Below are 27086 nucleotides of genomic sequence, written 5' to 3'. Positions count from 1 at the left end.
TGAATAAATTATTGTCTTGTTCTTGCTAGTGGGTGTGAATTAAGATAGCGCTTAAAGAAAGAGGGAATATTTTTGGGGGTGATTTTAATGTGAAATTAAAGTGTATTGAAAAATTTGCGCTTAAGTTATCATGTGATGTGTTAAAGTGCTTACGAGGGTGAGTCACTATTTCTAAATATATCTTACCCGTCCCTTAGCCTACATTACAACCATGAAAATCAAGCGAGCTTACATTAGTAGAGGTTTACATTAAGGGCAAGCCTGTGGTACCAATTACATGCATGTGACTTCTTTGTGAGCGTGAGCGATTTTATTTGATATATGTGGGTTCTTAAAATATATTTGAGCATTTGATTCGAATGTGTGGATTTAACTTACTCTCTTGTTCTTGTTGTGAGGGTACATGGTTTTATGAGGGATAGGTAACGTTATTAGATTTCTCTATAATGTTGAGTGTTCAAGCCATGAATGCATTGTGACATTGAGTCAGTTTTTGAGGCTAGAATTATTACGAGTACGTTGTCTTTGTTGTAAATATTTTTGAAGAATAGTATAAGTAAAAGGAACTGTAAGTGACTCCATATGCTACAGTTTAATTATTACTATCAACCATGATCATTGGTTTAGTGTGCTTCAAATGTGTAAATATATAGTGCTCAAGAATATTGTGAATTGTTGGTTGACTCGAGGACGAGCAACGTTTAAGTGTGAGGTGGTGATGTTCGGTCAAAAATACATATATTTAACTATTGTTGCCTCACATTCTAGTACTTTTAATCGTCTTTTGAGTGTTAATTATATTACTTTATGCTTAATATTATATTTTAACTGTGTAGGAATAAAGCGATGTAAAGATAAAGAAATTTGGAGCAAAAAATTGAATAAAATACGGAAAAAAAAGAAAGAAAAATAAACGAATATAAAAATGAGAAAAATGGGGGGACACCCTTTGGTGCTTGTCCCCCCAATTTGAAGACAAGCACATAGGATACAATTGAAATCAAATAGTGAAAGAAGGCAAATCTTACTTTGAACGTGAAACGTTACTGGATTTAGCGCCAGTTGGGACTTGTCCTATTTCTTCTGGGACTTGGTTATTTCGGCCCTACATACTCCCAACTCGTATAAAAGGGGTCCAAAATCTATTTTGGAGGGAGAGAACGTTTTTTAGAGTAAATTTTGACCAAGGGAGAGCAAAAAGCCGCCGTGGAGGCCGGATTTCATCTTTTCTTCCACCAAACTTAGTAATTTTTATGTTGCTTTGTATGATTTGTAGTTTTGCTACCATGTCTATGTGGAGCTAAACTTCACGTTATAGGGTTATGGTTCTTTCATGACTATTGTTATTCGAATATTGATTTTAATTTGTTAGTTTATTATATTAGTTTATTTATTCAATCATGCACTTAATTATTTGATTGTTTGATCACCAATTGAATACTATCTACGAATTTAGAATTGAACTCGAAAGTGGGAATTCTAGATTGCATATAGGATTGAGTAGAGCAAGTTCTTGAACCTGGGCATCGGGGAACGGATTCGCGGTTAGAATAGACATATACCTAATTGTCTTGCTTGGTTGATGTATAAGAATTATGCATGCGTTCTTGTTAGTTCTAATTTTATAGACATCTAGGCGTTAGGTTAGCTTGAATAGGCAAGTAAGAACTTGACAGATTCTTATGAGCGATATTAACCCTGCCAACCAATAAGCTAGATAAATTAGTTAGTCAATTTAATTGAAGAATACAATACGAATGTTAGATAGCCCATAACCCTAGATCGTTTTCAATACATTGATAACATAAAAATCTGCTTTTCCTTTGCTCAGAGTTCATTATTTATTTTCTTTTTAGTTTAATTACTTTAGCATCATAATTTTTGGATTTAATTCTTGTTTAGATAATTAGGATAGTCTGATCTAGTTATAGTTGATAACAAGTCTTCGTGGGTTCAACACTCTATATCTTATCACTTTATTACTTGACTACCGCGTATACTTGCGTGTGCATTTAGCCGCACCACACCTCAACAAGAACTTTTTTTTTTTTTCAAAACAAAGAGAGCACAAAATGCAACCCAAGAAGCTCTTTATCTAATGTTTAGTTATATTTATAAGATGGAAAGCAACGAAACGACTTTATCCACTAGGATTTCATAAAGCAAGGTCAAGACCATGAATATCCTTGGCTTGATAACAACCGAATTTCCAAAAGCTATATACACTTCATAAGCTAGATGTACTAATAAGTACAAGTAATAATTAGTACTATATCTGTTAAGAGGCTTCTCTTATGTCTAAAGTAATATCACAATTATGTACATTGTAGTGTAACAAACTGAGTTTAAGTCTTGCAAATAACTTAAATTCTTCTGCAGCAAGGCTTCAGATGGCAACACTTTAGTCCCTCCACTGACAAATGGATTGTATTATCCTCGATGTGCCCCTGAGATGAACCACTTCTCGAACTAGATGCCCACGCAGCATAAAAGCTTTCAGCTAGCTCTTTCGTGAACCCATTATTACTAAGATCTAACAGTAGCAAATGCTTTGCCATTTGAATAGCAGCCGAAAGTTCTTGAATGAACTCAGATTCTATGTCACGATGGTTCTTTAAGGAAGTGCCGCTACAATTCTGATTCATAGCTCGCTCTATCGCATCCACCTCGACTTGCTCATCTTCACTATCTGGAGCTTCGAGCAGATTATCATCTGTATTAATTGTACATAACTCTTCTTGACAACCTTCTTTAGCATTAGCTGCAGATGCCTCAGACAGATTGTCTAAAAGTTTAGCATCTGTTTGGAAGACATTTGAGCATTTATTGAGAGAGCATGGATCATGTGGCAAAACATGAAGTTCTTCTCGATCTGCATTTTCGGCCAAGTTAAGCTCTTCCAGATAATAGTTCTCTGATAGTCCCTTAAGTATCCAAAGAATGCCAAGAAGTCCCAGTTGACATTTCTGTAATAGCAAGACTCTTAAACAACACCTGGAATTACTCAATGCTGCTGCCAATGCCCTGCCACCCTGCATTCGTACTTCAGCTTTTAGATTTTCAATTAGAAAAATTCAAAGTATTGAAGTAGAGTATTCAGATAAACTGATCTAAATATATGATGGGGATTCTTCCATACTGGGGTAGGGTGAAAGGAGCATAGAGCTTTCAAAACATGCATATTATCAGAAGTCAAGAGAACTAATCCAGCTATATGTTAGAATATTATAGACTTATTCTATGTTTTAAGGTTATTAGTATAGCAATTACTTCTAGTTCTAGCATAATTAGAATATCACTAATTGAGTAATTATAATTCTCCTTATTTTAGGTAATCAAAACTTTCCTTGTTTCTGATAGCATAAACTCTAGTGTAAGGAGCCTCTTGTACATAGGGACCCAAGTAGTTTCTTTCCACTAACAGGCGTCCTTATACTGCCTTCCCCACCAATGGTTTTCCTTCTTTTATTATTTACTGATCTCTCTTTTTGGTGACTGTTCTAGAAGTCCCGCTCTTCTTTCAGAACAAAATTATGGCATCGTTCTTCACTATTCTGATCTTCTCCAGCCACCCTTTTAACAAACCATAATATTTTATTAAAACATTAATAACCATGTGAAAGAACTTTCATCAGTTGCTGTCGTTGTTCTTATAGATTATTGCTTGAAAACTGTGAAAAAGTTTACCACAAGGCACAAAGGTTGTTACACGTACTACTTCCTGGTATTGTCACACCAACAAAAGTTGAATGAGGTATTGACTAATCCTTTATTTGCAATGACCACAATTGTTCAAACAGGTACTATAATCAGAAGGGATATCAACTATGTCTCAACTCAACCATTTTTCTGATAGGTTCCACTCACTGCACTTCTTGTTAGGTAACATTCTCCAAGAACAACAAAGTACACAAGAGAAGCCCACAACAAAGCAAGGATCTTAAGTATGAATAAAAGAGAGACAGACCTCTTGTTTGAGCTGATTACCCCCAAGGTCAAGCTCAACTATGCTATTAAATACAGAAATTTCTGCATTTAATCTGACAATGCAGTCAGGTGTCAAATCACAAAATGATACGTCAAGCTTCAGTTCTTGACTTTCTATGGACAATGACTGCATCAATTTTAACATTCCATCCTGCAGAGATATCCCAGTGTTATCAATTTTAATTAAGGAAAAAAACGGACAGCCCGGTGCACGAGGCATCCTGTGATCACGCAGGGTTCGGAGAATAGCCACATGTTATGTAGGCAGCCTATCCTTACACAAGCATCAGTGACTGAACCCATGACCTATATAGATCACACAGAGACAACTTTACTATTGCTCCAAGGCTCCCCTTCATTTTAATTAAAGACCACATAAAAGTTTAAAAAGAAAAAAGGAAGAAAGAAGATGAGCCACTTACCGGTCCTATACTAGTGCTTCCAAGCAGTAACCCAGACAAGCTAGAGCTCTTGACAAGTTGGCAAAGACTCTCTATTACAGGCTTGCTTAGCTTTATTCCCTTTAAACTAAGCTCTTGAAATCTACAAAAGTAAATATTAGATCATGCACTTCGCAATACTGAGACCAATCTTGAACTTTTACTCTGTAAAAAGAGGATAAAGCAATTCAAGGAAGTTCAAGGACTTGCCTCTTTAAGTTGGTAAGTGTAACCAAAAGATTTATCACGGCATTTGCAGCTATTGGGTGGTTGTGTCCTATAAAATGAAAGATTGAGACAAATAAATAATGCATTGAAAAGGAAACATTCTTGAAAACTATCATTCAGATAGTCAGTTATAAGTACCTAAAGAAAGATGTGTAAGCGCTGATCCAGAAGTCAGTGAGTCAGCAACCTTTTGAATAGTTCTGGATGTGATTGAACATTTCTCAATGTTTAAACTATAAAGAGCTGCAGAAGAAGAGTTATGTGAGAATAAGTTGAAGAACATTGCCTGTCATGAGCCGCTAAATAAGGAGCATAGTCGATATCTTGCCGGCTTTAAGCTAAGCAAGCACTACATCCAATTTATGCAGAATGGGAAGCTATAGTGTACTTACTTCATGAAAGCAACTAGATGATAGCTTGAATGTCTTTTAAATATAAAAGAACGAGAAACTTGATACCTTTGCAATTCTGCAAGATAGCTGAAAGATATGATGCACATGCATCAGTTAGACGGTTCCCGGATATGTTGAGTACTTCCAATCGGGCGTATAGAACATGGCATTCACAAATCTGCAAATTAGTACAATCAGATAGGACTTTCTACTGGAGCAATTCAGAAGGTTTTGTATTTCATTAGCTAGACTGCAAACACGAGAAAAGATCACAAAACCGTGATATGTTGATGATCTAAAATCATGAGAGTGACTTTACTGTGTCTCACTTAGGATACTATTAAGTTCTCTGGGGTTCATAACCACAAGGCAGAAATGCCCTACCTGGTTCCAAATTTATCTACACAACAAACATTATCAGCATCACATTTTTTTCCTATTGAGGCATAAAAGACCATACCTGAACTACGAGTTTCTCATGAGAGAATTCAGAGTTTGTATCCATATTCTGAAACTTCTATGAATGATTCAGGATCAATTCATGTCTCAAAAACAGATGATGGGGAAGAATATGTCAATTTTAAATCTTAGGAATTATCTTATGGTAAGTGGAATTGTTCATCAAAGTTCTAGTGCAGATACCAGAATGGAATAACTGTGAAAGAAAATAAACATCTTTCTGAGGTAGCTAGATCAATCACGAACTAGTAATGTTCCAAAGCAGATATCGGGGGAGGCTATTGCTATCTTAACAGCAACTTACCAAATCAATAAATCCTTCAAGAAACTAGAGATTAGATTCACAAGGTCAGGTGTGCTCAACAAGTTCTTCCCAAATTCGAGTCATTACTAATAATACTCTAAAAGCACTCAGGTATTTTGCTATTTTTATGATCACTCTCATCAAGTAAGTAAATTCAATCCAACATCATTCAAATGTCTTTTCCTGAAGTAAATTACTCTCCTTGCGCACAAAATACTTGCAAATCATGGGTTTAACATTCCTTAAGAATGTACTTTTATCTCAAAACTCATTCGTGGGGAGAAGTCACGGTACCTAGAAAAATATCAAATTTTGGATTCCCATCACTCTTGTGACCACTCCACCCCAATAATTCTCCACATCTGAGGATCAAACCATGTCTCAAACACAGTAGCCTCTCTTCCTACTCCCGTCCTAAGGAACAGAACAAGGAACCTAAAGTCTGCTCAAGACATCAGAAGGATCCTAAATCGATGCAATACACATTTCCTCAGTCTTGCCATGACAAGATCCAGAGTTCAACTACGAGGGAGGATATCAAAGTAACACATATACTTGTTCTGCTACAAATAATTTATTTAATAAATGATCTTCATATTCCTATTGCACAAGGAAAGGGAAGCAAATCCTGTACTTGGGACTATATTTTACACTGTCACCAATAAGATATTGTCTCATCTAAAAGTTCTCACCCCAATCTGCACAATCTAAGAATTTCTAAGCAGCATACAGGATGCTCTACAACAACATAATAAGTGAGAAATTGTGAATGAAAAATTTCGAGCATTACAAAAGAATACTACTTGAAAACTCACCCTCCTCAGGGAAAACATCATGTGGGATGTAAGTTTGTCTCACTTTAAATACAGGATTAGATGGCAGTATTGCTTGGCGTAAGTTAACACTAGTAGAAAAATGTTTCACACAATCCTATGGTGACTATCATGAAACATTTGCTCCTGTTGCAAATTGTCCCCTATTCGAGTTTTGCTATCCTTGACAGCTAATCTCGACTAGGGCCTGCAACAACTGGATGTTGAAAATGCATTTCTAAATAGATATTTTCAAGAGAAAGACTACATAGAGATTCCCCCTGGCCCAGAACACCCTAAAGTAATAATCACAATCAGGTGTGCAAACTTCAAAGTCATTGCCCAGGTTCAAACAATCTCTAAGAAAATTGTTCAAGAGATTCACTTTGAATATTAATAAGCTGGATATACAGCCAAATCATACTCTATTAATCAGGAGGTCTTTGGTGATAAAATCACAATCCTTTCACTATATGTTGAGTATATAATTTTTACTGAAATTCATGAAGAAGATAGCTCAACCGAAGTAGACTGCAGTAAGGAATTTGATATCAAGGACGTTGGAGCCTTGAGATACTCTTGGAATTGAGGTAGCAAAGTCAAGCACTGTATTTCGTTGTTACAACGAAAATACGCTCTAGACTCGTTGAAGGAGACAGGCATGCTCTCTTACCTTGTAATACGTTAAAGAGTCCATTAAAAAGGGTTGGATCAAAGGAAAAGCAGTTGCTATGATCAAAGGAAGATACCAGAGGCTAGGGGAAGCTAATCTACTTGTCTCAGACGAGGCCTGACAATTTTTGCATCACTGTGATTAGTCAATTGATGAAGACCTCTAATGAAGAACATCAAGATGCAATGTAAAAATATTGTTACCTGAAGATGACTCCAGAAAGGGAACCAAACAGAAGCACAGAGATTTTCTCAAATGTTGACTGGCAAGATCACTAATAGATAGGAAACTATCTTTTGGATATTACTGTAATAAGTAGGTGAAATCTTGTGACATAAAGAAGAAGCAATCAGTTGTTGCACGAAGCAACGCAGAACCTGAGTTTCAAGCTTCATGGAATATGAGAAGGAATGTGGATAAGAAGACTCCTAGTTGGTACTTGTAAATTAATTTAGTTTCCTTATTTTGTAGGAATCAGTTTAGATTTTGTCGGATTTAGCTTAGATTTATCATTTCCTTCCATCTTATTTTGTCGGCTATGGAGGAGCCAACAAACGGTATGCATTATGCAGTTCATTAAGGAAACAAATTTCAAAAAGTAATAGCATCTTTAGGATATTTGTTATTCCAAGTGTACACTACAGTACTTTATTTGGATCTGAACCAATATCAGATGAAAGTTGCTGATATGGAACAGCGTAAAATAAAACAACAGTAAGCAAAATCCTCTTATTGATTGTATGAAAAAGTAGAGAAATAAATGTCATATACCCTCCTTTTATCAGCTTATTACGTAATTAACCCATTATCCTAATCTCTGTAACATGTAAGAGAAATGCTTGTTGGAAGTTTGCCTAGAAGAGGGTGAGCTTTAAAATGTCAAACTCTTCTGATATGTTCATGGAATTGAAAGTTAGTATTTCAAGCTACAAAAGATGCTATATATTTCTTGACTTGAATAACCAGCAAATGCTACATTAACCACTGCTCTCAAATCATGATATTTCCAGCATGAACATGGCTGTGCTGTGCACAATTCATGAGTACATTGTTCATCACATTTAAAGAAGAGGCAAAGAAAAGTCATATTTCAAATTTCTAAGAATTATTTAGTAAACCTGGAATAAAGCAGTGGAACCAAGTCGATTGCAGTGCAAATCCAAGGTTAAACCACCATAATTTTGCCCTGATGAGGTGAATACTCGCTTAAGCTTCTCCATCGTTCCATTTCCTGGTACATTGCCAAGATTAGAAAAAGGACTAGCAAAAGGGTTAAGATACTTTAACGGCGCTAGGAATCAAGCTATTTACACAACATGAAAAGCAAGTTGGAATATGGACATTTCTGGAAGCAATATGAAGAATGATTCTTGACCACATGATTGTTACCTAACAGATTGTGAGAAAGGTCCAAGACAGCAAAAGTTTTGTGTACATATAGGGCATTGATTAATGGTGCCACTGATATATCTTGCAGTTCGCAATCAGACACCACGATTTCATCCTCCGACACCTGATATACATATATTAAAAGAAGCAATCAGACTAACAATTAGGGGGTTCTGCAAAAGCATTCTTTTTCTTATTCTGTTTTAAATATGAGTGCTAAAATTGCTTTTACATCTCCTTCCAAAAAAAAAAAAAAACATGCAATCCCTCAGTTTAAGATATTAACAGATAGTCTGTGAAATTGAAACAACTAAAACATCAATAGTATTTTATCACTTGAATGATATTGTGTAATCCCATTTATTAGCAAAAGAAAAATGCAATGTGTGTCAGTTCCTGTTTGAGTAAGTGGGAGAGAGAAATATGACACCTCAATTTTTTTCCAGCCAAACCAATAAACAAGGTTCCATTCCAACCAAACAAGCTCAAGTACCACCTCAACGAAATTGACCCGCCACCACCTCTCGTTTTAAATACAGTAAAATGATGGAAAACAAAAAATATCTTTTACATACCCCAAGTTTATCAACTTTTTAGAAAATGATAAAAAGAAGGATACCCCCCCCCCTCCCCTAATTGTCACTCCAAATTGTTTTTAAATGAGATTTCTTTCTTTTTTTCATTATATTTGTTGGAGACAGATCCTGGAGTCTAAAGGTTTCATGTTGAGCAAGACCAAAACAACTTGGAGTGCAAGTTCAGTGAAGAGACTCATGAAGCAGAAGCGGACGTGAAGCTTGATAGTCAAATCATCCCCAAGAGAGAGTTTCAAATATCTTGGATATGCAATCCAGGGCACCGGGGAGATTGACGAAAATGTTACAGATTGTATTGGTGCGGGGTAGATGAAATAGAGGCTCGTATGTGATGTTTTGTGTGATAAAGATGTGCCACGAAGACTTAAGGGCAAGTTCTACGGGGTGGTGGTTAAACCGACTAGGTTGTATGGGGCTGAGTGTTGGCCAATTAAGAAATCTCATGGCTAGAAAATGAAAGTAGCAGTAACGAGGATGTAGAGATGGATGTGTGGGCATACTAAGAAAGACAAGGTTAGGAATGAACTTATTCGGGACAAGGTGAGAATGGAATATGTGGAGGACAAGATGCGGGAATCGAGTATCTTACTACCTTGTTGTTATTATTGATTGTTGCTTAGCCGAGGGTCTATCGGAAATGGCCTATCTACCTTCACAAGGTAAGGGTAAGGTATGCGTACACATTACCCTCCCCAGACCCTACTTGTGGGATTACACTAGATTTGTTGTTGTATAATTTTTTGTTTCAATATTCAATATTTATATTGGCAACAGTGGCTAATTTTCTGGTCTTTGAAGGTTCATAGCAATGTAAAGGTCACTCTTTCACAGGGGACTACCGATCACTATGGCCGACTTTCATCTGTGTTCAACTAGTCAGTCTCGCAGTCAGACAAGCTTAAACCATTACGCTCACGAGCAGAATCTTAGCTTGAGCCTACCTTTGCACACTCCCTATTAATCTTTAGGAGGCATCCGCCACAGATAAACTACCACCTCGCAGTGGCCCGCCTCCCCTACTTTATATCACTTAATATTGACGTAAAATCTTTATAAAAACTAGCGCGTCTTCTACAAACTCCCAAACCATTTTAGATGCATTCATAAATGATGCATGTGCTTCTTTTTCTATCAACATTTCTCAGATGAGACCAGATAACTGGTATACATTTTGTGCACAGCACAAATGAAGACCTGACAACGCCAATAGATTTGACAAATAGAAATTCATAGGATTTATGATGCATTCACACGAGTCAACCAGTTACAAGAAAATGAAAGTTGAGCAGCAATATAAATAGCTAGACGGATAAAATCAAGAAAGTTAGATCAATCTAGTCCCTTCTTGCTCGATTTACATTTTTGACCAAGAGTACTACTACATCATGGCTATTAGATAAAGTAGAGGATGGGGAAAAGTGAATGGTAGAAGAGAATTAGGTTGTGTTAATTCACAAATTCATGCCATGAGGAAGACCTCAAACTCACAGAACCTTTAGATCCGAGATCTTTATATCAACTTCTGGACAACCTACTAACTTGTTAGTGAATTTGAACACTCCCCGAAAGCTCTGAGGTCATAGAAACAAATGCTAAGATATTGTTGGAAACGTAATGAAATGTTATATCTTACCTCTTGATTGTACAGCATCTTAAGAACCTTCAAGAGTGGTGGCTGAGACAGCTCCTCGCAGCAATCAATATACAGTTTCATGAGATGTTTTGGAACCCATACTGCTGATGACAAAGTTGAAGCCTTATAATATGGGGGATATAATTGTAAATACCATGGCTTTGTATATTTCGAAATCTGAAAATAGTCAACAAGTAGCTTTTGTGTTTTTCTAACCAACTCTCAACCAGACATCATCAATAAGGGGTGAAATGAAAAATCTTCCTGATAGATCCAGGGTGATTCCCCCCCCCAAAAAAAAATCCACCATCAACTAGACAAATAAGTTTTCTAGAATAAGATCATCAGTTATTTTCCCCCATTCTTGTTCTGACTAGAAATACCACTTCTTCACCACTTTCCCCAAATTTCACCTGTCACTGATAGAAAATCATTTTTGTATCCTCAAGCACTTTAGGGAATTAGAAACACATTCAGAGTCACCCGTTGGACAAGGATGAAGCTACTAATGATTTGAAAAGTAGCAAATAAGATACACATAAAACCTAAATAAACGACAGGAATATGAGTATATGAGTAAGGAACAAATTGGAAGAAACATACCATCAATTGAAACTTCAATGCATGCCTTTCCAGCCATATTATCATTTAGGATACTAACTGCTTCCAGTGATTCTATAAGTCTTCCATCATGCATCATATGTTGGATGACTGGCACTAGACCTATGGAGGAACTAATGTATCAGCCGATTGACATATGATGCCAAGACAATTAAATAACAAACCTATCTAGAGAATTTCTGCATTTCACGGTATTTTTATATGAATATATTCAAGAAAACAGATATAAAATATCTTTTTGCGAATGATAACAGAAGAAAAAAGAACAGCTCCTTCTGTAACACAGTATCAACCTTTATCAAGGTTCCTTAAACTCTTTTTGACAACAAAGTATCACAATCGCTCTATTGCATTATGGACAATAATAGTAGTTCTCTTAATGATAACCGGAACAGCTGCAGCAGTAGTGGTAAGAGCAATAATAAACTTCAACATAATAAAGATTTTTGGGTGCCTTAATGTTGTAATCAAAATGCTCAGATTTGCAAAGAACAACAACATTCATGAGTTGCACTGGCTATCTCTTCTTGTTCTTTAATGAATAGTTGATTAATGGTAAATACCTCGTTAAAAGTAATAAAAACAACAATTAGAGAAGGTGACACTAACTTCAAACTGAAACTTAATGCCTACCTTTAGATCTCTCCTCAGCTGGGAGCTGTAAATAGTACAAGCATGCTACCTCAACCTTCATTTGCTCTAAGTTGAGCAACGTTCCAGCATTACCTGAATCCCATTTTACATGTACAAGATTGTTGCCAATTCTGAAGAGAATATGTTGCTGCAAATAACACATCAAGCAAGAGAGATTGTCAATACTGCAGTGTAATAACAGTATTGCAATGAAGATGACAATGCTTGGCAATGTCTCCTATAATGAACCAAAAAGATCCAATGATGTACACATGATGGATTAATGGCCAAATAATCTTATTGTATAATATGGATAAAAAGTTTGACCTATTACTAATTCTTGATGAAAACAGAAACATATCGATTGACCTTGGATTTAACTTCTTGCATTAACACAAGTAGCCAGTAACATATTATCTTGAGGCTTAATTTACACTCACACAATGTTCACCACAGGCATGCAGAGTGAGATCGGAAATATTGTCATTGCCAGAAACATCTGCATCCAATTTTCTGCCACAAGCTCCGAAGCTAAACTTTGGAGCAGAGGTTTTTGTGCTTGAATAAGTGAAATCATTGTCATCCCGTGAACCTAACTCAGGAGTCCTAGATTTGTCAGAGCACGTACTTTCTTCAAGGTTGACAGGGGTACAAGCACTGACAACACATCGTGATCCAACTGGTGAAACATCCTGCCAGACAAGGATAGAGATCTTAGCAATCAACTTTCTTGTTAATAATAGATAATCAAATTTTCCAATTTCTTCAAATCTGTTTGAAAATTCGAATACCTTCAATCCATGAGGACTGCACTGATAGTTTGTGTCTTTAACTGCAAATTAACCCAAATACTGGTCAGTGTTCTATTTAGTTCATGAAATAAGCTTACTGTTAGGTGCAGACTAACTCACACTGATCAGAAGTAGCAACATTTTCTACAGAACACTTGTGAGAGGTTCTTCTTGAGCAATGACCCATTTCACCCTCAAGAGGAGTAGAAATAATCCTGCTGGAGCTGTATACGTCTTCATTGTCACCTTCATCATCAGAAAGAACAAGACGGACACGCTTACGACCAACTGCTTGACTACCAGCAGGTCTCGACATGCTCGGAGACGAAGAATTGGGTAGCTCAGTAGATGCAATAGTTGTTTCCACATGAGCTGGTTTGAACTTAGCTAGATTTCTTTTGGGACGGACTAGTGATATCAAAGGCATATCCACGTTGAGTTCATCTTCGCTGCCGTGAGATTTTGATATCTTGAAACCCAATTTAGCTGTCTTTGGTGAAATGCTATCATATGACGTGATTGGTGATTGGTCGCCAACTTCTGTTTCACTTTCAGAACAGCAGTCCTCTGCAACATATTGTGCTTCAAGATCTCCAACTTTTGACTTCTTCAATTTGTCAATTGATGACTGCAACCCCCTGTACTGTTTCATCCTTATTACTGACAAGGCAATATTTATACAAAACCCTGATATTCAACATAAAGACTATACACAAGACAAAAAACATCTAGATATTTACTTTCAATAACATATTAAGGATGGACCAAAATCCAAGGACTTCGTAAGTAAAAGCATTTTACCTGGCCTCTTCTACGTTATCAAACCTGATCATCTGGCTATAGTGCATATTTTCAAGAGCAGACAACTGAATCGAGGGCTTCTTTGCCTGAATAGCAATCCTGCAAAATGATAACATGGTTGGTAGATATTAAAATTTAAAAGGACCAAGTAATGATGAATTAGGTTGCTAAGCATTGTTTTTCAAGAATCTTTAGCTTTCCTCTTACATCTTTTCATTTTGTCTGTTTCTCAAGTAAAGCTGCTTGTATGCCATCAAGTCGGCACACAGAAATGGAGAACAAGGAAAAAGACATATTGTCCATAGAGATTTTAACATACCCTGCATCCCAAATCACAGTCTTAGTTTGACTAGGGAAATATTAAGAATAGAATTGAAATTTGTCAAGTCTTATATTGGTTGAGGGAAATGGTTGTGGTCTCTTTATATGGACTTGGGTAATTCTTCCATTATGAGCTAGCTTTTGGTGTTGAGTTAGGCCTAAGGGCCATATTTTCGGGAGAAATTCAAAAATAGCCAAATTTACAAGTGGTAATTGAAAAATAGCAATAATTTCAAAAGTAATCGAAATTTAGCCACTTTTCATGTAAAGATAAATCTGAACGAAAACACGGTTCAAAATCCGGAAAATATTCCAGCATAATATACTGGAGTTCCAGTATAATATACCGGTCCAGCATAATATGCTGGAAGTTCATACACAGGTGCTCCAATCTCCAGTATATTATGTTGGAACTTTGCGCGTATTGGAGTTACAGCATAATATGCTGGGAATTCATACACAGGTACACCAATCTCCAGTATATTATGCTGGACCGGTCCGTGTTGCAGCAAAATAGTGGCTATTTTTTCAATGACTTTGCAAACGGTGGCTATTTTTGAATTACCAGTCCGAAAACTGGCTAGCCCGTGCTATTTTTACCATATTTTCATATGGCATCAAAGCCATCAATTGTTGGGTTTTGCAATGTTGGGCCCCCATGTTAATGTTATCCACACTCCAGTTCCAGTCTTGGGCATGTGTGGGAGTGTCAAGTCCCACATTGGTTGAGGAAGTGGGTTGTGGTCTCCTTGGACAGTTGGACTTGGACAATCCTCCCTCATGAGCTAACATTTGAGGTTGAGTTAGTCCCAAGAGCCATATCTTCATAAAAGTACATGATAGTTAAAGGAAAATGGGCCTAAAGATTTGAGATCTTTTAGGGATGAAAGAAGTGCACGCAACTTTTGAAGAAGTAAAGTATTAACAAAGGAATGTATAGCAGGGGAAAGAGGTTTTAATTTAAGACACTGTTTGCTGACGTGTTGAAAAGGTAAGATATTCTTGTTGAAGACATAATTAAGTAAAGAAAAGTGTGTTCTCTCTAACAGCTTAAGCTTTTAAATGAGATGGTTACTCACTTCAATAATTCTTATTGGGACAATGGAGTAAGAAATGAAGGACAGAATATAAGAGCTACTTAATGGTTGGAGCATTTTCATTGGGTGTCCATGTTGATACAGGAAAGGAGTGCACGAGAGAGAGAGAGAGAGAGAGAGAGAGAGATTACTGAGGAAGTACATTGACAACACGAATTATCAAGCTTTAGACAACGTAGAACCCCACATAAGAGATTTAGTAGGCGTTTGAACATAAGAATTGTAAAATTCGAAAAAATGGTAAAAAAAATTTTCAAGTGAAAATGGTATTTGAAATTTAGAGTTATGTTTGGACATAAATTTCAGTTTGGGTTGTTTTTGAATTTTTGTGAGTGATTTGAGTGAAAATTTTGAAAAACAGTTTTTTGCAGTTTTTCAAATTTTTGAAAATTTCTAAAATGCATCTTCAAGTGAAAATTGGAAATTTTATGAACAAACGCTGATTTCGAAAAAAAGCGAAATTTTTTTGGAAAAATCTTCAACCAAATTGTATGTCCTAACGGGCCCTTAGTTCCAGTAGGGCATCTATACTGTTGCAGCCAAGCACATTTGACTTGCCTGCTGGATACCACTCATTTAGAATAAGATTGAGATAGTAACAATAAAGACAAGTACCTGTAACCCTCTTCAAAAGCCGCCAAAGCACCTCCCCAATTACCATTAGAATCCAGTACGTTTCCGATATTGATCTTTGCTAGTGCTTGTCCCTGAAATCAATATAAATGTTGTTAAAGAAGAGATTATGAAATATCCAACAAGTCCTAAGTGCACACATCCCAATTCAGTCATAGTATCTCAGGTGCCTTTCATCAATAGCAATGAATGTGAGTGTATGGATATGTTGTTAAGCATAACAAGATTACCTCCAAATTTCCAATTGCTCTGTATGTGTCCAAGCTCTTGTTGTACCATTTAAGAGCTTTGTCAAACTCCCTAAGCTTCTGGTATGATTCTCCAATGGCTAGAAATGAGTCGCTTAATTTCTCTTTGTCACAGAGCTCACTTGCTATCTGCTTCTTCTTTTTGGCATATGTATGATGCTAACCACAATAATCAAGGTACCAAATTACACAACTCCCAATTGTTGGATAAATCAGACAACCAGGTAGAAGGGAAAAAGCTATTGTTGTCACAATTCCATCATAAGAGGCTCCTTTGATTACACCAACCCACTCAAATTTATTTTAGAAAAAACAAAAATAGCACAAGAAAAGAGGTATAACGGGTCCGTGCATGTGTAGGAACTCTTCGCTCTGGGCTTTAGAACATGTAGACACCAGTTTATTTTTAACCCATTACAAAAATATTCAGAAATTTTACTCTCTGAGGTCCATGAAAAGAGCCAGTGGCGTAAATGGTGCTTCCACATCCTGAATACAACCGCAATCTATTGAGAGAGATAAAAAGTTACTGTTCGGGAGTTTGGAATTTAAATCAGCTCCTTTCGGCAAAAGAAACAAATTGAAATGCCTGCCACTGCAGTGTTATCAAAGGCGAAAAGTGCAAAAAAACTCTAAGATCTATTAGGGCTTTAAACGCAAAGCGCAAATAAAGCGTGGGTTTTAATGAAAAAGGCGCAAATGGAGAAAAACTACAAATATGTATGTGTAGTCAAAGACTAATATCAATAAGCATGAATATCAAATATAAGGACAAAAAAATTGAAGAAAATTTATGATAAAGTAAATATCAATTGCTTAGTATCGCCTCTTCAGGATTACGCTCAGGAAAAGTATATCTTAGAAACTTGATGACAATACTGAAGTGCCCGCGAAGCGAGGCGAAGCGCTCAACATGTTTTGAGCCTCACTTTAGGGATTAAGTGCACTTTAAGCGTGCCTTTAATAACACTGTACCACTAACTAGTCTCTCTTAGAAATTGATTGAGCATCTGGATATGCGTGCAAAAAAAGGGTTAATACAGTAGAGGAGGTACAGATTGACACGAGCTCGTCATGCAAAAGATCCCATATTTGTTGCCGAGACAGAGCCAGGTTTTAAAGCATGATATGGGATGATGAAAACAAATCATGAAAATATGTTAGCAAGTTAACTGATAGTTTTGGAAGAAAAGCAAGAATGCATAAAGAGAAAACATACTTACTTTTAGCCATGCAAAGATTGCACTTGATTTTTCTATTAGATGATCAAGGGATAAATTTTGTTGCAGCAGGCACTTCCTCTCGCCCTCTGTTCCTCTAGCTATTTCCATTTCCCTAGCAAGCTTTTTGAGATTTTGTTCTTCTTTTTTAATCTCATCCATTACCTGGCATGCTTCTTTCACTATTTCAATGTTTTGATTGGCTTGACTAATCAAAGCATCTTCATCTTCCATGGACTTGGCCAGCCTTAGAGCCCATTCATAACATTTCATGGCCTCATCATACTTTTGAACCCTGTAATGCAACTCCCCAAGATTTATATATCCCTTTGCCTCCCCTTGACAGTGGCCTATCCTATGACAAATAAGAATATCTTTCTCAAAATGTTCCCGTGCTTTATTCCATTTTCTTAGCTCAGTGTAGACGTTTCCAAGGTTATGATGGAGCCTGCTGCGCCCATCATCATCCTCACCTACTTCTTCTTCATCACAGATTTCTAATCCTTCACTGAGAACTTTTTCAGCTTCCTCCAAGTTATCAAGATCAACTTCAAGCATACCAATGTTGTTATAGGCATCAATGTATTCCTTCACAAAAGAATGTTTGCTGGATCGTAAATTCTTCTTGAGTGTTTTAGCAAGAGCCAGTGCCAATTTGAAATACTTTCTAGCGTTTCGAACTGAGTCATGGTCATCCTCCGACTTCAGAAAAATTTCATGATATGTTCTTCCTAGTTGAGTGCTGGCTCTTTGCTGCTCAATGAGGTCATTTTCATCCTTGGCAAGTTCTAAATGTTTTTTCTGTAAAATACAAGCCATAAGTATTGACAACAAACAAATGAAATACGTACACTGCAAACACCAAAACTGTTGGAAAAGTAATGTTTTATGTCACTGGTAATATAAAACCAAAAATAGAATTCTCTTAAAAGAAAGGGGGCAAAAGGTCCAGATTAGAAGGAAAAAATTAGACATTTCTTTTTCTGGGAAAGTACATAGAAATAATCATAACGCCAATAGTTTAGTTTGATCACAGCACAAAGAAGTACAGTACTCAATCAAGACAAGCTAATTTCAGTGTAGACTTATCTTTCTTATGAAATGTGTTAGGTCTGGAATTTGCCATCCAAATAACAGATTTATGAGAGTGTGCATGAGAGGTTCACCAAATATGAATATATCAGATAGACGGGAAGAGAAATCAGTCCAGCATCCGAAAAGCATGACCAGAGCACCATATGCATATCATGAGAACAAAGTTGGATGCCTAAGGAGGCGACAATGTTGCCAGATGATAAACTGAAAAAGAATCAAACAATTCCACTAGCATCTTGAAATCCTAAAATATGTCAGGCACAGAGTAACAGGCAATCAGGATTTGTAAATGCTTGAAATTTTAGATTTTAAAACTAAATTTAACCTTTATAAGGCATCGAATCAAACAGGAAAAGAACATGATATAACTAATCAGCACAAATCGCACTTCTTTCATATGGTTAACATATTGTTTCCATAGGTTGTTATTCTGAAATTCAAACTCCTTGGTATCACCAATCACTAGTATATCAAAATTCAGGAAATAAGAAAATAATCGTTCGTTCAATAACCAGTGGCTGAGGCAGGATTTTCACTAAGGTGATTCAAAAAATAAAAAATGCAATCATGCAAGTAATCCAAGGGGATTCATCATGTAATATATGTACATAAATATAAATTTGACTTTATATACACAGTCTAATTTTCCGGGGAAGGGTGTGACGAACCCTCTTCCGCAATCCGCCCCCTAGGTCCGCCCATGTCAATAACCAATTATATAAAATAGAAAAAAATAATCAGATTTGAGCTTGTTGAGGTTTTATTTTTAAAGATATAATATTCTTAAAATGAGGGTGAATTGGAAATGGAGAGAAAATGAAATTTTGAGTAAAATTTTAAGTTTCCCCCTCTTAACAATGAGACATTGTCCCATATTGGAAGTGGAAGACATTTTTGGTGGGTATATATATAATTGCTCTTCTTGTAGCTCTTAAAGAGTTAAGAAGAAAGCAAGCCTCGCGCCGTCGTCGTCGCTTGCTCGCTCGGCTCGGCTTCGGCTACGGCTACGGCTACGGCTTCGGATTCGGATTCGGATTTGGATTTGGATTTGGATTTGGTCAAATGATCGATTGATTGATTAATTTTTTGGACCAAATTTATTTGTTAATAGTAAATATTAACGTAAGATTATCCGTATTTGTAACGGATATTTTCCAATCCGTGTATTGATAATTTGGCAGCCGGATAATGGTCTTCCCACCATGAAGTGCTTGCTCCACAAACATGTAATGCTTGCATATTGGTGCCAACGGTTTGGGCCAAAATGGAATGTCTTCCAAGAAATTCCGGAGCCATTCAGCTTCTTCACCGGCTTTATCTAAGGCTATGAATTCAGCCTCCATTGTAGAGCGGGCAATACATGTTTGTTTGGACGACTTCCAAGATACCGCTCCTCCACCAATAGTGAATACATATCCACTCGTGGACTTAGAATCAGTTGAACCGGTGATCCAATTTGCATCACAGTATCCCTCAATCACCGCAGGGAAATTACTGTAGTGCAATTCAAAGTTCTGGGTATGTTCTAAATATCCCAAAACTCGTTTCATTGCCATCCAATGAGATTGGCCTGGATTGCTCGTATATCGACTCAGTTTACTTATAGCACAAGCTATGTCTGGTCGTGTACAATTCATGATATACATTAAGCATCCCAATACACGAGCATAATCCAATTGTGATATGCTTTGGCCTTTGTTCTTTGCTAATGTAAGATTCACGTCAATTGGAGTCTTTGCAACTTTAAAGCCCAAGTGCTTGAATTTTTCAAGTACTGTCTTAATATAATGAGATTGTGACAATGCCAGACCTTGAGGAGTCTTATTGATCTTAATTCCCAGAATTAAATCAGCAACTCCCAAGTCTTTCATATCAAACTTGCTATTGAGCATACGCTTAGTAGCATTTATGTTGGCAATGTCATTACTCATTATCAACATATCATCCACATATAGGCAAACAATGACTATGTGATTTGGAACATTTTTAATGTACACGCATTTATCACATTCATTTATCTTAAAACCATTTGAGATAATACGGTTTTATCTCAAATCATTTGAGTAAAGCATATCGATTTCTGATAAAGCATATCGATTTAACAATGAGACATTGTCCCATATTGGAAGTGGAAGACATTTTTGGTGGGTATATATATAATTGCTCTTCTTGTAGCTCTTAAAGAGTTAAGAAGAAAGCAAGCCTCGCGCCGTCGTCGTCGCTCGCTCGCTCGGCTCGGCTTCGGCTACGGCTACGGCTACGGCTACGGCTACGGCTTCGGCTTCGGCTTCGGCTTCGGCTTCGGCTTCGGCTTCGGATTCGGATTCGGATTCGGATTCGGATTCGGATTTGGATTTGGTCAAATGATCGATTGATTGATTAATTTTTTGGACCAAATTTATTTGTTAATAGTAAATATTAACGTAAGATTATCCGTATTTGTAACGGATATTTTCCAATCCGTGTATTGATAATTTGGCAGCCGGATAATGGTCTTCCCACCATGAAGTGCTTGCTCCACAAACATGTAATGCTTGCTCCACCATGAAGGGTGGACGTTTGGTCTTGCACTCCTTCTTGGCTGCTATATATATGAGCAGCAAATGTTGAAGAAAGATACTCAACTCAACATACAATTCGCTCAACAAATTGGCTATACATTGCATTCCTTCCTCTCAGAACTTCCATACGTTTTTCTGAGTATATACTCCTTCGTTCTGCATTGTTTTTAACTTCAAACAAAGCAACTGTAAGTGTGATTTGCTACCGAACTTTGTGTTCGCCGAAACACTGTGGTTTGAAGTACCGCTACACCAGTGTGTTATTCGTTCTATCCTGGGAGGAAATAATCCATTACCTTGGGTACTAGGAGGGGATTAAATTCCTTAAGGAAACACTGTGAATTCAGTGGGCTCGAATTTATTATTATTGTTTCATTACGTTAACTTATATTTTGCAGAATTAATATTTACAAATACAGCAATATTGACCGGGAATAACAGAGCTTAACCCCACTGAAATATCATTAGCAATACAAACTATAACGTTGCAAATGTACAATCCAGTAAAGCATAATGCACCAACATATAATGCAACTTTTACATTCAAGAGCTAAAGAAGTTCCCATGCACAGTAAAACTAAACCAAATTTCACAACTCGTTTCTTTTAATAGATATTGACGCGCAAACTGATATGCTCTACCATACTTCTAAAAAATGAATATTAACATAAAAGTTGGACTGGAACACATAGTTTGATAGGATTTAAACCTAAGACCAACTACGCAACCTTCACCTCTAGGCTCTAGCTCAGGTCTCCCTATCTATGACCTTTATTCTCTACTTTGAATTGTGTTTATCAACTCATCTAGAGAAATAATCATTTATGTCTTTAACACTTCATCCCCAACAACCTAAAGCTAATACATTTGTTTCTAATTAGTAGGAGGAGTCCCCAAAACAAACAATTAGACATCGATGTAGATAATCAAGCTTGGTACTATTTTTTAATAAAAAATACATTTGTTTCTAATTAGCTTAATCTTTATGCGCCGTTAAAATATATGCACAATCAGCTCATTGCAAATTCAACTACTTGTAATTGTCTATATGGGTCAATTGATTTTGTGGCCCATTGCAAATTCTTCTAGTTTTATATCAAATCTCCCAAGATATGAATTGAGCTTAAATGAAGAAATAAGGATTTATATAGCTGACCCCAACTTGTTTGGGACTAAGGCATAGTTTTTGTTGTTGTTGTATGCTATCAAATTTACCAGGAGATCTTTATTTTTACACATAATAGATGTGAAAATAAAACTTAAGATATGTGCATGGTCATTTGCTTCTATTTCAATTATGTGGAGCCAGTTTGTGTATTATGGATTCGGCTTACCCAATAACTTTGGTCCAAAGCTTGTATTTGTCTTAAGAAATTAATTGAATATGTAAAAATTATTAACTTATAACCCAGTAACTTTAAAAAAACTAAAATTCCAAACCGATAAGCTTCAAATCATAGCTCTGACTCTGTAAATTCAAACCATTTCCTCAATAAATTAGGTAACCTTAAACATATGCTAGTAAACTTGCTACCACCAGCTAAACCACACTGTTAAAATTCTTATACGGTCAATATATACAATTTAAACGTGTCTTTTAATTAGTCCTTGTTTTTACCTGAAAAGTGAGGGCATGTTTGTAGTCTTGAATGCGGAGATAGACTTCGCCGAGGGATTGACAGGACGGAAGAAGCTGCTTTTCGGGCAAATACTTTAGGGAGATTTCATAGTCGATTCGAAGCCAACGAAGCGCCTCTATATACTCTCCTCGGTTCTTGAGGATATCGCCTATCACATTTGCCCATTTCGCCTCCTCCGAATGGTTCCCTTCTTCTTTCGCACTCTTGTATGCCCTCTTCGCTACTATCAGCTGGTTCTGTGTATCGTTCTTTCCCATTTGATTGATGATCTGTTGATGTGATTTTTTGGGGATTTTAGTTGAAATTGGATTTTGAGGTTTTAGGGCTTTTAGCTTTACTCGATCTTTGAGCTTTTTCACTGTAATGGCGGGTTTTTGAGATTGTTTTTTTTTTTTTTTTGGTTTATTTTCAAACGTTAAAAGGGGCTTGGAAATTGGAATTGGTTTTCGCGCCAAAATGTTTCTGTTTTGGGCTTTATTGAGGACCGAGACTATATTCTAGAGCTACAACTACAAGATTCAACGAATTTATTAGGAAAAAAACTGGTAAGTACAAATTATTTATGCTTCTCTTATTGAGAAATGGAACAGGTTTGATACATTTGTAATAGACACAATTTCTCAAAATAAATGGAAAGAACGAGAATAATACATAAATACTACTCGTATGTGTTATATTTTCCTAGTCAAAAAGTTTTTTTTCTTTCACTTAATACTCATTTAATTTCAGTTTCGTATTGTATCATTAAGCGCAATAACAATATTTGACTTGAGTATTGGAGCAATCTCTAGTGTGTCGAGATTAAATGTTAATACCGTATATTTTTATTTTACAAATGACACATCAGAATATAGGACAACAACCATCATCCACAGTAACAAAAATGTTGTTTGATTAAGCTATTACAGGATACTCGAATTAGGGCATGTCCAAACTATATACGTGTCTTGGTGATTTTAAAGTACCACCAACATGATTAATAAATGGGATTTTTGTGGGATCCATTCCCATAAATTAAAAAAAAAAATATGGGGTTCATCCCCATAAATGAAAAGAAGATAATGAAGGAAAAGTGTAAGATTCATTATGACTTATTTGATTTGTAAATATGTCAATTATCAAATTTGGTAGGCACTCAACACTATAAAATGAGAGTTTCGACTCTCATTTTTACATACCAATAAAGAAAAAGAAAGAGTGAGATTTCACAGACAGGGTATAAGAAAATAGTTTGTAGAAAAATAGAGAGTAAGCGATATTGTAGTGAGGTGGAATATCAAAAGAGGGTTATTTGTTTTGAGTGTTGTAGTGGTCTTTGGAGTATTTTACTCGGACCTACAAAGTGTAAAATTCTTTACTATAGTGATATCAGTTGCTCCTCTCGGGACCGTGATTTTTTCCCTTATTCAAAAGGGTTTTTCACGTAAAAATCTTGGTGTTGTTGTCACTCTTTTATTTTTGTTGATTACCGTATCTCGGTGCTGTATTATTATTTCGCTTTTATTACCGTGAATATTATTTTTGTGGGGGGGTTATTATCAATAACTGGTATCAGAGTACAGGTTCTACTCGCTCACAAAAGTACTATTCACTATCGGTAGTACTATACTCAGTGAAAAAAAATGTCTGGAGTAAAGTACGAGGTAGCAAAATTCAACGGAGATAACGGTTTCTCAACATGGCAAAGAAGGATGAGGGATCTACTCATCCAATAAGGATTACACAAGGTATTAGATGTTGATGCCAAAAAGCTTGATACCATGAAAGCTGAGAATTGGGCTGACTTGGATGAAAGGGCTGCTAATGCAATCAGGTTGCACTTCTCATAAGATGTGGTAAATAGCATCATTGATGAAGACACCGCATGTGGAATTTGGACAAGGTTGGAAAGTCTATACATGTCCAGAACGCTGACAAATAAATTGTACTTGAAGAAGCAGTTATACGCCCTACATATGGGTGAAGGTATGGATTTTTTGTCAAATTTAAATATGTTTAACGGACTAACCACACAGCTCGCTAATCTCGGAGTGAAAATCGAGGAAGAAGATAAAGCCATCTTGCTATTGAACTCATTTCCATCTTCGTACGATAATTTGGCAACAACCATCATGCACGGTAAGACTACCATTGAGTTGAAATATGTCACATCGGCTCTTATACTCAACAAGAAGATGAGAAAGAAGCCTGAAAATCAAGGACAGGATCTTGTCGCAGAAGGTAAAGGCAAGAGTTATCAAAGGAGTTCGAGCAACTATGGTAGATCCGGAGCTCGTGGAAGCCTAAGAACCGATCCAAATCAAGAGCCATAAATTGCTATAATTGTGATCAACCAGGTCACTTCAAAAGAGATTGCCCAAATCCAAGGAATGGCATAGGTGGAAGCAGTGGCCAGAAGAATGACGACAACACAACCGCCATGGTGCAAATCAATGATAATATTATCCTCTTTATAAATGAGGAAGAGGAATGCATGCACTTGTCAGGTCCAACTTCGGAATGGGTGGTTGATACAGCAGCATCTTACCATGCCACACCGGTAAGAGATCTTTTTTACAGATATGTAGCAGGTGATTTCGACATTGTGAGAATGGGTAACATAAGTTAGTCAAAGATTGCAGGGATTGGTGACATTTGTATCAAGACAAATGTCGGATGCACATTGGTTCTAACGGACGTGCGACGTGTACCTGATTTACGGATGAACTTGATCTCAAGAATTGCTTTAGACCGAGATAGATACGAGAACTATTTTGCAAATCAAAAGTAGAGACTCGCCAAAGGATCATTGGTGATTGCAAAGGGAGTTGCTCGTGGCACGTTGTACAGAACAAATGCAGAAATATGCTATGGTGAATTAAACGCGACACAAGATGAGATTCCTGCAGATTTGTGGCACAAAAGAATGGGTCATATGAGCGATGAGGGACTGCAGATTCTTGCCAGGAAATCACTCATTTCTTATACCAAAGTTACAACTGTAAAACCTTGTGATTACTGTTTATTCAGTAAGCAGCATAGAGTCTCATTTCATACATCGTCTGAAAGAAAATTGAATATACTTGATTTGGTATATTCTAATATTTGTGGTCCAATGAAAATTAAATCGATGGGCGGTAACAAATATTTTGTTACTTTTATTGATGATGTTTCACGAAAATTGTGGGTTTATATTTTGAAAATCAAAGATCAGGTGTTTCAAGTTTTTTTTCAGAAGTTTCATGCTCTGGTGGAAAGGGAGACAGGCCAAAAGCTAAAGTGTTTTCGAAGTGACAATGGAGGTGAGTACACTTCAAGGGAATTTAAAGAGTATTGTTCAAACCATGGGATCAAACATGAAATGATAGTTCCTGGAACCCCACAACACAATGGTGTAACTGAGAGAATGAACCGCACCATTGTTGAGAAGGTGAGAAACATGCTCAGAATGGCTAAACTGCCTAAGTCATTCTGGGAAGAAGCAGTTCAGACAACCTATTACCTAATCAATATGAGTCCATCAGTTCCATTGGAGTTTGACATCCTAGAGAGAGTTTGGACCAACAAGGAGGTGTCCTACTCGCATCTGAAGTTGTTCGGTTGCAGAGCTTTTGCACATGTACCAAATGAGCAAAGAACAAAATTGGATGATAAATTTGTTCCTTGCATATTCATCGAATATGGAGACGAAGAGTTGGGGTACATATTGTGGGATCCTGTGAAGAAGAAGGTCATTAGAAGTAGAGATGTAATCTTCCGAGAAAGTGAGGTTGGAGTTGTAGATAATTAGTCAACGAAGACAAAGAATGGTATAATCCATAACCTTATTACCATTCCTTCTTCTTCTAACTATCCCACAAGTGCAGAAAAGTACGACCGGCGAGGTTGCCGAGCAAGGGGAGCAACCTGATGATGATGTCGAGCAAGTGGAGCAACCTACTCGGGGAGAAGAATAACCCCAACCTCTTAGGAGATCAGAAAGGCCAAGGATAGAGTCATGCAGGTACCATTCTACAAAGTATGTCCCCATCAATAATTAGAGGGAGCCGGAAAGTCTTAAAGAGGTGTTGTCCCATCCAGAAAAGAACTGACAGATGAAAGTCATGCAAGAAGATATGGAATCTCTACGGAAAAATGGCACGTACAAGCTGGTTGAGCTTCCAAGGGTAAAAGACCATTCAAATGTAAGTGGTTCTTTAAACTCAAGAAATATGGAATTGGTAAGATGGTTAGATAGAAAGCTCGATTGGTGGTTAAATGCTTCGAATAGAAGAAAGGTATTAATTTTGACAAATTTTTCTCACTTGCTGTCAAAATGACTTATATTCGAACAATTTTGAGCTTAGCAACTAGCTTTGAAGTGGAGCAGTTGGATGTGAAAACTGCATTTTTGATGGAGATTTATATGGATCAGTCAGAAGGATTTGAAATAGCTGGGAAAGAAATACATGGTATGCAAATTGAATAAGAGTCTTTATGAATTGAAGCAGGCACCAAGGCAATGGTACATGAAGCTTGACTCATTCATGAAAA

General features: G+C 36.7%; 1 protein-coding gene across 1 annotated transcript; it reads right to left on the bottom strand.

Annotated features, from left to right (window-relative positions):
* Window positions 1-2336: 2336 nt before the first annotated feature.
* LOC107778941 (protein TONSOKU-like) lies at window positions 2337-22937 on the bottom strand (the record flags this gene model as incomplete). Its single annotated transcript, NM_001325267.1, is given in 28 exon segments — window positions 2337-2444; window positions 2447-2488; window positions 2490-2685; window positions 2688-2691; window positions 2694-2695; window positions 2698-3032; window positions 3968-4138; window positions 4410-4530; window positions 4638-4704; window positions 4794-4898; window positions 5114-5225; window positions 8414-8526; window positions 8685-8808; window positions 10914-11014; window positions 11517-11636; window positions 12168-12315; window positions 12608-12784; window positions 12787-12832; window positions 12835-12859; window positions 12959-12980; window positions 12983-12999; window positions 13079-13599; window positions 13764-13772; window positions 13775-13858; window positions 15793-15884; window positions 16041-16217; window positions 17282-18079; window positions 22553-22937. Coding segments are annotated over 28 exon segments (4089 nt in total). The 3' UTR covers window positions 2337-2363.
* Between the last annotated feature and the right edge of the window lie 4149 nt (window positions 22938-27086).

This window comes from Nicotiana tabacum, chromosome 13, assembly GCF_000715075.1.
Source record: "Nicotiana tabacum cultivar K326 chromosome 13, ASM71507v2, whole genome shotgun sequence".
In the NCBI taxonomy this organism is placed as follows: domain Eukaryota; kingdom Viridiplantae; phylum Streptophyta; class Magnoliopsida; order Solanales; family Solanaceae; genus Nicotiana; species Nicotiana tabacum.
The sequence above is the reverse complement of the archived record's forward strand: the minus strand, read 5'-3'. Positions and strand labels throughout refer to the sequence as shown.